Source organism: Uranotaenia lowii, chromosome 3, assembly GCF_029784155.1.
Source record: "Uranotaenia lowii strain MFRU-FL chromosome 3, ASM2978415v1, whole genome shotgun sequence".
Classification (NCBI taxonomy): Eukaryota; Metazoa; Arthropoda; class Insecta; order Diptera; family Culicidae; genus Uranotaenia; species Uranotaenia lowii.
In genome coordinates this window covers 308,832,196-308,845,731 of record NC_073693.1, presented here as the reverse complement: position 1 = coordinate 308,845,731, position 13,536 = coordinate 308,832,196, and the positions used below count along the sequence as shown (strand labels likewise).

The 13,536-nt window shown below is 37.0% G+C and overlaps 2 protein-coding genes across 3 annotated transcripts in view; both read left to right on the top strand.

Annotated features, from left to right (window-relative positions):
* LOC129756339 (location of vulva defective 1) overlaps positions 1–13,536 on the top strand; it is a 760,372-nt gene that overhangs the window by 99,477 nt on the left and 647,359 nt on the right. The gene's annotated exons all lie outside the window — the stretch shown is intronic.
* LOC129753711 (uncharacterized) overlaps positions 10,917–13,536 on the top strand; it is a 121,763-nt gene continuing 119,143 nt past the window's right edge. The window contains exon 1 of the mRNA XM_055749556.1: positions 10,917–11,070. Within this exon, the coding sequence (XP_055605531.1) occupies positions 10,917–11,070 (154 nt within the window). The remainder of the gene's footprint in view (positions 11,071–13,536) is intronic.

The window sequence follows — 13,536 nt, the reverse complement described above, 5'->3', positions numbered from 1 at the left end:
GTCAAATTGGCGAACTCAGATCGCGGAAATCGGGGGAGAAAATTTTGCTAACAGACCGAAACGAAATTCAAGCTCCCAATGCGGGTGTAGTCTCGAACTACCGTTTTTGAAGGGCAACGGGTGGGAATCCGGGACTTGGCGCAACCGAGCATCGTCACCCTAAGGCACGGCTCGAAGCAGAGTAGCTTCGATGCAGCTGAACGCTTCTTGCTGTGGAGACCAACTTATAGGACACTCCCGAACAAGAAAACTTTTCGATTTGGGCGATTCCACCAGATCTTTGGGTTGGCCTTGTTGCACTCGGATTTGCTGCTCTTTTTCGGCATCGCCTGGAACTGTTGCAGCAAGCCTTCTGGGCACATTTCTTCTTGGAAGCGTTGTTTGCTTTGGAACATGCCATCCAGGTGAAATTCTCCGCCTCTGTTGGAAACGGCACTGGTATTGAATCCAGAACAAGTCTCCGTTCTTGGGGATAATAAAGAGAAAAAAACAGCTCGAACGCAATTTATACGGTATAGAAATAAACCAACCAGCTGATATTTGTTTACATCGGAAAGCATGTGCTGTCAAAATTCATGATATTATTGGTGAGAGCGCAAGCAACACCGAATATTTTCAGAGTGTTCCACCGTCCACTTTATGGTGCACTACCAGTGGACTACCCATCCTGAAAACGAGCATGAAAACAGCAAAAAGTGCACTACCGGTAGTGCCCCGGTGCACCACCACACGAAAACGAATTCTCTATAAGCATTACTGTACTCCTAGGGCAAAAAGGGGTTTTGTTTACTAGATAGTACCTATTTGACCCAAAATCGACTTGAAACGATAGTTTTATTTTCGTAGAATAGATTTGCATCGGAAAATTTTCGATTTTTTCAATAGTTGTTGTTTTTTGAAGCGTTTAGTGATGGGCGGTAATTGGTGTATAAAAAAAAGTGTGGGTTCCTAATGACCGGTCACGCACAATTTCATTGTTGTTTACGCAAGTATTGTGTCAAATGTGTAAATTGTAAGAAGCATTTAGTTGGATTATGTTAGAAAATGATATTTTATCGCTGAAAGCAACCGGTTACTTGAGGCTGTTTGCCGGGAATCATCATTTTGTCAGTCAACGCACTTTGTTAAAATTTGTACAAAATTTGCGGTTAAAAATTCTCAAAATGTATTCTCTCAAGATCCAAAATATGGTTTTGACAGCTCGCTACATGGAAAATACTAAAAAGAACAGTTTCCGTGTTGTTAGATAGTTTTTCCTTAAGAAAACATTATCGATACCCGAAAAAGTCGAGTGGGCGGTAATAGGGCCAGTGGAACACCCCAATGTTTAGGTAATTATTTTGAAAAGCGTGCATTTTTCGTATTCCACTAAATTTTTTAATGAAACTGGATCAGTTTTGAGATGTATTGCAAAAAAAAGCGAATAAAAATCTGCCGTCGTTTTTTTATTAAACATGTTTGAAGTTGAAAAACCGCTTAACTGGGCGGTAGATGGTGACATGATGGTACCATCCCCCCTTCCGTTCTCCCCAGTGAATGGAGGGGTGAGAACTTAATATTCATAAAAGTATTTTCGTACTCAAATACTTTTTGATGGAAAATTTGGTTTCGTTTGCTCGAATAATTTTCGAGTTATGCAAAAAAAATGTATGGAAGCCCCCCTTCTCCCCTTATATCTTTCCGCTGAAATATGGTACCATTTGCTCGATCCGCTCTTCAGTTATACTGAAAATTGTAAGGGGGAGACCTCTCCTCCACCTTTCCATCCAACTTTTTGAAGCAGTGAGGGATACCAAATATTCATAGAAGCATTTCTGGTACCCAAATTTCGTTCCATGCTATATTAGGTTCCATTTGCTGTTGTAGTTCTAGAGTTATGCAGTAAAAATTGTATGAAATTCTATTCCCTCTTTCCTTTCTCTCCGCTGGAAGAAGAAAGGGGTCTCAAACAAACATTAGAACATGTCACGTTCCCAAATACCCGCGCATGCCAAATTTGGTCCCATTTGCTTAATAAGTTATTGAGCTATGTAAAAAATTATAAAAGAGGCCCCCTCCCCTCTTTATTTATCCTTACTGAAAAGAGAGAGGGGTCTCAAATAATCATAAAAATATTTTTCCGATCCAAATACCCTCCCATGCCAAATTTGGTTCCATTTGCTTTATTAGTTTTTGAGACTTCTTCAGGAGGAGTAGGCGATGCTGCTTGCCAATCGCACGCGTTTTTCAGTCCGTCCGCGAAAATTTTATAAAATTTAAATTTTTTCATCGTAAAAATGATATGGAACTACCAAAAAGGGTTCAAATGTGATGGGTGGGATAAAGTTTTAAGGTGTTAACGAAATGTTCCGCGATTTTCTCGTGAAATACGTTTAATTCAATCAGAAAGTTTGCAAAACGGGTGGCAGCGTAAGCGACGTGAAGAAATTGTTCTTTGTGCTTGGTTAAGTTTGGGAAAAGTGCTTAATGTGAGGAGTGTCTGGAAAGTAGTCACTCGAATAAAACTGATTTAGTGGGGTTAAAAAAGCTTTTAGAAAAATGTGTGCTCGCAAACGGCGGTTTTTTAGTCTAAACGGTGCCGTAGAAGTGAAAAATGTGGAAAATGAAAAACTAAAATCAAGAGAGTTTAGAATGCATTGCAAAAATAGACATGGGGAAGGTTCAAACTTATTATTAGGTTATGAAAATTGATTAAGACAGTGTTCAGTAAAGTGTTGGTTAAATCCAGGAATCGAACAAAAGCCATCATTGGCTTCGCGTATTCAAGGTTTCACTTGTAGCCGTAGGGAAAAGAAGAAAAAATCCACGTTGAGAAAACGGGGGGATTGGTTTCACAGGTTGCTGAGATGCAGTTCGGTTTTACGCGTTTAACATATACAACGCTTGAGTCTTGCATACGGTTCGACAGAAGAAAAATATCTTTTGAAATGGGTACATCCGAAGTTTTGTTTAATGGAAAGGTTGAGAACTAAGGTAATAGTTTGACGCCTAGAAAAAGAAAGGATTTTGTGCGGGGAAAGGGAGGAGAAGTGTTCGTTCTGGAAGACTACCGAAGAAAAACTCCGAAGAAAAAAACCGTCAAACGATCGATAAGTATTGTTGTAGTAAATAAATGAATTAAAGTTTTGATTGCTTATTTTATTTTCCATAAATCTTATTTACCAAATAGGATGTGCTTTTAAAATTGGACAATTTAAATATGCACCCTTTGTCGAAAATAATTACCAATCCAAATTTGATCTAATGTTTTGCATTGAATCACACATTTTCAATGTCTTTTAGAAAAATTGAAATAATAAAAATTATAAGAACATTGAGATTGGATTACTAAGTATTCGAAAGTTTTTTTAATTACTATTTACGTAAAACTGATTGTATATGTTTTATAGAAAACTGTCGATTTGAGTTAATATCTATTATAAGGGTACGTTTAAAAAAAAAACCTTTCGAGCTCAAACAGGCCTCGGAAGGTTTAATGTTCTACTAATATTTTTTGTTTCTCTTCTTTATTTTCAAGAGCGAGTAAAGGCGCTTTATCCTTGGTCGATGACCAGAAATGATTGTACACTGAAATCCAAAACAATTCAACTAAGAAAGCTTAAACTTATATTTTCAAGATACGTTTATTAATTTCATAAAATTCTACAAAATGCTTTTGTTCAGGTTTTGTGATTTCTGTGTACAAAATAAATCATTTCCAGCCGCTAAAGGATGGTCCTAGTGATTGGAGTAGTAAAGTTTCTTCACCAAGAAGCAATTTCTTAGCATGCTTCCAACGATACTGCCCATTTGAAACGTATGGTACTGGTGGTCCACGTTTCTTCCTGTTCCTGTGTTCCAGATTGTGTGGGACGCCAATGGACGTATGAATGTGTAAGCACATTCTCTCTGGGTAGGCATAAGAATCTCCATCATTAGTATGCGTACGAGCTACAATGCAAGCGTCAGTCAGCATCGGATCGGATCAGCAACCGGTGGGTGATTTCGTGTGGCAAACGAAGTTGCACATTTGGCAACCGAAACAGGACCGTAATTGATTTTTTTTTGTTCCTGCACCTGCATTGCTTTCAACTCAAACAAATATCTCTACGGAAATTACCCACCGGAGTGCTAAAGTGATTGGTAAATTTTTGTGACATTGGAAATACAAAGCCAGAGACATTGAGTTAAAAAAAATTGCTTGTCTGTGACCCCAGTGACTTTGGGAAGGTTGCGAGTTGGGAGGACCGCAACAAGTAAAAACATGCGTGTTGGGAGGACCGCAATATAAAAGAAATTTGCGAGTTGGGAGGACTGCAAATCAGAAAAGTTGCGTGTTGGGAGGACCGCAGTATGGAAAAGTCTGCGTGTTGGGAGGACCGCAGTGTTAATAAAAAGTTTGCGAGTTGGGAGGACCGCAATGAAAATTAGATAATTGCGAGTTGGGAGGACCGCAATGCAAAATTAGATAATTGCGAGTTGAGAGGACCGCAATAGAGAAAATTGTGCGTGTTGACCGCAATGGAAAAAGTTTATGTTGGGAAGAACGCGAAAAAAAATTAGTTGAGACCAATTCAAATTGAAATCGAAATCGTCGTGATGAGATTAGATCGCATTGTAGGGAACGCAAAAAGATTGCCAACAATGGAAAAAGCTTTTAAAAAGATGCTATTGCTATGCGACTCAGACGCTACATTGTTTTTAACAAATGGAAAATACAGGGAAAATATCATTTGCCGGATTCTAGGCCACAACTAGAAGGACAAAGCCAAAAAGAGACAAATATGACGAAAGATTGGTCTTGCATGGAGTCAAAAATAGAACATCGTGAAAAACTTTGACAATCAGGAAATGGAAGGTACAGCAAAAAACAGGAAGGTCAATATATTTAACAGTGAATAGTGTTAGGCACAAGGTAGCCTTGGAACACGTTAGAATCAACAGAACTGCAGAAAAGTTACATCGTAGAGTAATATAGAAGTTACATGGAATGGAAAAGTATCAAGAACATATACGTAACACCAAGACAATCAAGATTACTTTTTTGAGAACAACTTGTTTTGAAAAACTTCCTAGAAATGAAATGTGATCCATTTGGTTGAAATTAACGAACTTCAATAAAAAAGGATACCCTATAGAAAAAACTGTGATGAAAGTAATGGGTAAGGAAAAGATGTAGACTCTTTTAACTGTAGCAAAGATGAAATTGGTGTGACAACGCACTGAAAAAAAGGAAACCAAAATGAGTAACACCAATAGGTAAAAATGCTTAACGAAATTGAATAGATTGGAAAAACTGAAGCAAGTGGATATGGATTATAAATAATGATATGAAATAGTGATTGAAATTGAGAAATAAATCTAACATGAGTAGCAAAAAAAAGCTTTTAAGCAATCAATTGCTGTAGAAAATTTAAAGATAAAAGAAAAATAATTAAACTGCTGTGATGAGGATGAATCTAATGGGGTAAAATAAAGAATTAGTGCAAAAATATAAACGGAACATTGCCTGGAAGTTCAGACTGGAGTATGTGGGATATTAAATAGATCTATGTTTGGTAAACATAAATCCTCCGGTATTTGGAACTTTTTTTTTAAAGCTAACAAAGTTTCTAGGAGTGGAATACAACATCGCTTTTGTGGAAATTTTTATGGATTCATTATACGCAAATTGGTTGAATGGGTTCTTATTTAAGTACATTGAAACAAATTAGACGAGCATGGTGCAAAAAAAACTGAAGGCATGCATATTTGTGTAATTTTCTCAGACGACTATCTAGTGAAACGTTTGCATTACTGTCTAGGATTGACCATTTCTCTGAACGATTGAAAAGCATTGGTGAACACCTTTACTTCTATTATTCTGAGTTGATTTAAATGGTCGTCAGACTATGAAATACCATTACAGAATTTTTCCATTTGATTCTTTTGAAGCATAATAAAAAAAAATTATTAAAAAAAATGCAAGCATGACAGAAAAGTAAACAATTATTTAAAAAAAGGCATGATTCGTTAAAAACTAAACAACTGACCATCCTGAGTTGTCACTTCTTATGAGGCGGCAAATTGACTGAGAGAAATGAAATGGTTACATCTAACATCTGCTCTGTGAGATTTATAATGTGTAACCGTGAGCAATTTGACGCTCTCTGTATGAGTTGCCTTCTGCAAATACTAAGAAAATATACGTATTTAAAAAAAAAAGTTTTCTCAGGTCATTCTTTGGAATTTTTATACAGAGTCCATCATTTTTTTTTCTTGGTACAAAATTCATCGCAGACGAAAAATATTATTTTTCATAAGGCCACTTTGCACACACAACGACAAAACATCACATTATGTATTGTTGTTTGGCGCACCATTAGCGAAAAAAAAACTTCCTCAATAATACCCAGGCATGAGGCAATGATAATGGGAATCGGTGTGCAATTAGAGTGTAGTTGTGGTGGCGCGCAATCAAGAGTGAGCCCATCTTGAATACAAACACCTCTTCAAAATATTTTAATGCCCACCTCGGTGAGCAGAAAGCGGGGCAACTCAAGAGAGAAGAAAAAGTTGGAAAATAATGGCTATACATGGGCGCCGTGCTCGTCGTAGTTCAGAAAACACCGCGCTGAGTGTGTAATGTTCAGGCATGGGCATAGTTCGCTTATGGCCCCGCGATTAAGAGTATGATTCAAAGGAAATAGGAACTCGAATCTGAAGATAGATTAATATCTGTGCTCCAAACTACAAATCTCAGATATTTTGGTTAGGAACATAAGCGAAATTGCAAAATTTCAATAACAAAATTGACAGCACTTTCTACGCTTTTTGAAAGAGCTTCAATTGAGGACTATATTCATGATAATTTGATTAGACGTTCGGGTGAGGTGTTCTTCTATACATTTGGAATCTGCAAAGCGCTTGTTTTTCATTCGCTAAAAAGGTAGAATGATAAATGCAAGGGACTGCAGTGGAGAGAGAATTCTTTGCATTTGGAATGGTAATGATCAAAATTCCACAACTGCTTAACAAATCGTAACAATTTGCAACAATTAGCACATTTTCACTCTCTCTGAGCACCAATTTCTCTCATTTTAAATGAAACCTTCTAATTCTCTCTAACAAATTGCAACAAATTATAACAAATTCCATCATTGGCTGCAAAATTTGTTTGATCATTGACGATGATTCTCCGTTTATCTCAGTCCCCTAGATAATTGAGAAAAAGCATTGATGAAGTGAGTATTGGCGAAAAGAATTAATGATATTATTATCAGTATTTTTATTAAAGAGACACTCAGCCACATGCAGGACTATCTTTAATGAGAACAGAATAAAATTGAACAAAACATTTCGATTTTTTTTTCTTCTTTTTTTCCGAGAAGAAGGGACATGTGTGGGACGCCAATGGACGTATGAATGTGTAAGCACATTCTCTCAGGGTAGGCATAAGAATCTCCATCATTAGTATGCGTACGAGCTACAATGCAAGCGTCAGTCAGCATCGGATCGGATCAGCAACCGATGGGTGATTTCGTGTGGCAAACGAAGTTGCACACAGATGTCTCTGCGTTCTCTGCTCCACGGTAGGCCCAACCACTTTATGTTTTTGATCATTTCAATGTTTTTATGTTAAAATAATCAAACACATGAACAAAGAAAAGAAGAATAATAACAAACTTGTGTTATTCTTTGGGACTCAGACATAAGTTCTGGCTGTGGAAGTACGATTAGTGATTAGTGATTAGTGATTTGCTTTATTAGTTTTTGAGTTATGTAAAAAATATAAAAGAGGCCCCCTTCCCCTTTCTACTGGAAAAAGGGAGGGGTCTCAAAAAATCACTGACATATTTTTCGTATCCAAATACCCTTCCATGTCAAATTTGGTTCCAATATCTTGATTAGTTTTCGAGTTATATGAAAAATTGTAAGGTAGCCTCCCTCCCCCCTTCCTATCACACCTTTGAGAGGAGGGAGGGATACCTTATATTCACAGAAATATTCCTCGTTCCCAAATACCACCCCATGCCAAATTTGATACCATTTGCTTGATTGGTTCTCGAGTTATGCGAAAAATTGTCTTTTGTTTGGGAGGCCCCTCCCCTCCTTAATGAGAGAGAGAGGGGTCTCAAACCATTATAGGAACCTTCCCCGGCCTCCTATGCTCCCACCTGTCAAGTTTCACGAAAATCAGTTCAGTAGTTTTTAGTAGTTATAGATAGATAGATAGATTACTGGCTTTGTTTTGGCAAATAATCCATTCTTATTATTCACTGTCGAAAATTACGAATGAAATTGAAAAGTTTTCTGGAGAATGTAAAAATGTTTGTTAAAGTTTTCGTCAAAACTCAATTCGCTTCAAAAGTCGAAAGAAGTTTATAATGGAACTAAAAATTTGCATAGAATTTTCATAGAAGTTCATAAATAGTGATAATGAACAGCCTACATTTATTGGGAAAAAGTCAAGAAATAAATCAATTTTAGGATTGTTTTTTTCTAAATTGAATTTGCAAAATGCTTCGCGGGCCGCAAAAAAAACTGTCTTAAGGACCGCGTGTTGCTCATCCATGCCCTTAGCTTATATTAGGGAAAAATTTACACGACATTCGATCGCGGGTCCTCCCTTAAAAATTATAGGTATTTATTTTGAATTTTTTAATTTGATTTCTATCTCTGGATTTTTATAACTTAAATATTATTAAATTACCCGGAGGCCCGGGGATATTGCCCCCCTCCCCATCGGCTTCATTCCCCCCTCTTAATCCGGCCTTGGATTCCATCAAGGGTTTTACATAAACGAAAGAGTTACATTTTTTTCGAGTTCATTTTTAGTGTATCGTCACTGAAAGGGATGTAGGAAGTCAATCTGAAATTATTCCCAAGATCAGATCTACGTTATTATTTAATTTTTTGGACGTTCATCTAATTTTTGTGACTCATCTCCGCTCGGGTTACACGAGTATAATCGCGTTGTTGGTGTTTGTAACGAGACTCAGCAAATCGACAGTTTCCATCCACATGATGATTGCCAAAGGACCCACCGCTACCTGTTCCAGCTGCTTGTTGGGGGCCACACAACTCACAGCTACACTCCGGTATCCAACATCGTGGTTCAGTGTGTTCGTGCACTCAGAAGCCATATGGTATTAATGTTACTTTCGGAAACTTCATCGGGTCTGTAACTAAAGTGTAATATATTATGTGGGTTAGTTATCTCATTGTGGGAAAAATGTAAATTTGTGTGGTCAAATCGTTGAAATATGTTTCGTGACATTTTGTGTACAATTCAACCTTTAGAAAATCGTTACATATTAGTATAATAAACGTAAATATAATATATTTTCGTCGGTTAGTTGTTAATCTCTTTATCTCAGCCGAGGTTGATCTCCCCTGATCCACTGATTGGTGTGAGTGCGGTAGGAAAACAACTTTCCGATACGGAGTTGTGTACGTTTCTGTTGACTATCTCCACTAAAGCCGATCGTGTCGTTCGCCAAAGACACCACCAAGACACAAGAAATAACCCCAACTTGTTTGCTTTGCTTGCTGCACCCGTTCTTTTTCTTTCCGTGCGTCTTTTGGCCGAATGCTCCCGATCACGAATCGTGGGGGGAGCCCTCACTCTCACGACTTTTGTTGGGGTTTCTTCAGTCAGTTTAGGAGTTTTGCTTGGTTGGGTCGGACGCACGTTTTTGATTCGAATCCAACCGTGGATTTGGCACCGATCGTTTTGCGACGACTACGCGCGGCGGATGGCCTTTCATTTTTTTTCTGAGCCAAAAACCCACGATAGTGTTCTGCTTCTGTTCGGTGGTGACTTCAACGCGATTGCCTGTGCGCTTGGAGCGGCTAGGCGACGAACCTCGTTTTTTCAATTTGTTTTCTTGTGTGTTTGTTGATGGTGATTTTGTGCAACTACCCACCAATTGCTGGTAGTGAGTAGCAGCTTTCGGGAGACACAACATTCCTAAAACGGTCGCGACTTATACACGAAATGCACCGAACCCAGTAGCTAGCGAGTGCCCTGGGACCCTGAGGTTTGGCCGCATTGTGTGTCCCCGTGAGACGTTCGTGCTTCGGTGTGAGTGCTTCAGCATTTTTGAGTCCGTGGGGGCTATTGTGCAATACCGTGTTTGGTGAGTGGCCTCGATCACTGGCATTTCTCACAATAATCGTGAATTGTTTCGGCTTTGGATCCGGTTTGATTTGAGGAATTCGAACGTGCGTGACAATCAGTTGGTTTCCGGGTTGGGGGATCTCCAAAATTTGTGAGGCATCGATTCCTCCGATTGATTCGTTAAGGTGCAATAGAGAAAGAAAACCACTAAATCCACTATCGATGCACAACCCCTCAGCAGGGGGAAATTGTGCAATCCACAATCGATTGGTGCAGCTTAGCCTAGAGCCGTTTGGTTGCGCGAAAATAAAGCACAAAAAATGTGAAAATCGTAACTCCGTGCTTCGGTGTTTGTTTTTAATAAGCCAAGCAGAAAAAAATTATAATTGAAGAAGCAGCAGCAAAAAAATGGCAAGTGAAAATGCAAAAGTTTTTCGTTATCACAATCGTGCATAATCGCAGACCAAATTATAGGAATTGAAACACGCGAAGAGGAAACACGGATTCAAAACACCTGTGCGTTGCACCGAAAAAAAAATTGTTTCTTTCCTATCGGATACGGATTGGAACAAGCGAAATTGAACCGATTCTGAAATTGCATGAATGAATGTTTTTTCTATCTCCATACGTTCGGGAGCTGCAAAAGTGTTTGTGTTTAAAGGAAAATTTGGTTCAGCAAAAAACGTCTCCCCCAGAAAAGTGTAAACAAAAAAGTTTGAAAAAAATCTAACCTGCCCTAAGAAAGCTTACCATTCGCGAAAATTACAAGTAGCACACTTGTTTTACCCCCTTTTTGTGTGAGTGTTTGTGTGAAGTTCGTGTGTTTGTTGTGAAGATGAAACAGAAACAGCGGCAGCAACATCAACAGAAACAGATGCTGAAGATGGGCGTCCGTTGCGGAAAATGCAAATCAATTGCATCGCTCTGTCTGCTCTTGTTGGCGAATTTCTTCGGTGGATTTTCGTTGGTGCAATCGGCGGCACAGCAAAGTGAGTAAGACTTAAACAACACATCAAAAAACTCTACCTTGCTTACTGATTTTGGGGCATAAGCGCTTCCATGCGGCTCTTAATTAACATTTTTCCCAGCCCGGAAAGTTTTGCATACTTATCCACTTGCCGAACGACGAGTGTTTTTGTTTGGACTAAATGAAGCGATGATGGAAACATAATCTCTTAAGTTGTATAATAATTAAGTAAATGTAGTTGACTGAAATCCTTCAAGAAAGCGTAACGTGAGAAACAGTTTTAAATTTGGCAAAAAATGAGATTTAGGTTCAAAATTTGGAATTCAATCTTCGGAATTCAGATTCAGAACTCAGATTCAGATTCAGAATTCAGAATTCAGAATTCAGAATTCAGATTCAGAATTTAGAATTCAGATTCAGAATTCAGATTCAGAATTCAGAATTCAGAATTCAGATTCAGAATCCAGATTCGGAATTCAGATTCAGAATTCAGATTCAGAATTCAGATTCAGAATTCAGATTCAGAATTCAGATTCAGAATTCAGATTCAGAATTCAGATTCAGAATTCAGATTCAGAATTCGATTCAGAATTCAGATTCAGAATTCAGATTCAGAATTCAGATTCAGAATTCAGATTCAGAATTCAGATTCAGAATTCAGATTCAGAATTCAGATTCAGAATTCAGATTCAGAATTCAGATTCAGAATTCAGATTCAGAATTCAGATTCAGAATTCAGATTCAGAATTCAGATTCAGAATTCAGATTCAGAATTCAGATTCAGAATTCAGATTCAGAATTCAGATTCAGAATTCAGATTCAGAATTCAGATTCAGAATTCAGATTCAGAATTCAGATTCAGAATTCAGATTCAGAATTCAGATTCAGAATTCAGATTCAGAATTCAGATTCAGAATTCAGATTCAGAATTCAGATTCAGAATTCAGATTCAGAATTCAGATTCAGAATTCAGATTAAGAATTCAGATTCAGAACTTTTTCAAGATCTGTGAATTTTACTAGGAAACATAATTTTTCTGATTCGTCGCATCATGAATTTTTTTTTCTTACACCCTAAGCTATCATGTGATGGTTGAACCCTCAAAATCTCAGACATATTGAAATTTTGGGCCACCCTTATGAACTTTTTTTTTTGTAAATACTGAAGAATCGTTAAAGAAGGTTTAAATTAATGATGAACTTCTCTGAAGACCTCAAGTAGTTAGAAGAAGTTAGAAGAGTTTAACTACTAGTTATTCGAGTTCTAAGGAAATACTGAAACTTAAACGAAATTGCAATAAAATTCAAAACCAAATATAATCTTAGATATTTATGAAAGCATAAGTCACAACGATTTTCAGTTTTCAGCTAAGTTGTAAAACAAGTTATATGTGAGTAATTTAATTTTTTTATGCATCGTATCAATGATCGATTTTACTCAAAACTGATTTATTTTGAGATTTTCACACTCCATCACACTAAAACTAGGGATGATAGGTAAAATCGAACAAAACTTTTCCTACGACATAATCTTCAAAACTAGAACATATGCACAGCATAGGCAAAAATTCTGTTGAAGCCCAAATTAGTTATCCATATTTATTTTTTACCACAAGAGTATTGACTATGTGATTTTTGTTTTGTTTTCAAGACAGCATATTTGAATTCATTTGACCAAATTTCACAAATTTTGAAAGAGTTCCGACAGGAATTCATTATCTTGACCTAGTTCACCGAAGGTTTTTAGCCTTTATACTTATTTTACAAAATATTTTTAATCGTTGTTTAAGAAATTTATCTGAGGACCACACTTTCCTCTTGCAAGCAATATATTAGTGCATTGAAGAACTGATTTTTTTTTAGATTTTAGCAAAGTCTAATTGTACGATTGTCAATATTTAAAAAATGAACATTTTTAGGAAAACATTATGGGTTTTTGGGTTGATATTCTTAGGAAAACATTATGGGTTTTTTTCCAGATATGATTGAAAAAAGCCCGGATTTTACACGCATTTTTTCACTTTATTTGGCAAATTAAACAAAAAAAAATTCTTTTGTGAAATTTTAAAAACGAAATTTTTTGAGCAAGTTTTATAAAAATAAATATGAAAGAATTTTTTGAAAGCGTTAAATACGAATTAAAATCTGTCGATGAGTTTGGATGGAATTTTTTTCAAGTTTTTTTTTTAATTTAGTTGAGTAATTTGTGGGTTTTGACAAAATTGGCCTGGATATCGCCCGGACTTTTGGTCGTCAAATTTAAAATCAAACGCATGGATTTCGCCAAGTTTTATTTAATTTAATTTGCCAGCATTTGTCCGGCCCGGAAACGTGCTGAAAAAAACCTGGTAGCCTTAATCATGCAACAGCAGGGTTGGGTGCAACATTTACCACAACACATATTCAATTTTTATTTAAAAGTAATGTAACAAAGTAAACATTTAATGATAACAAAATGATGATGACATAGTTGCTCACATTGTGAGATA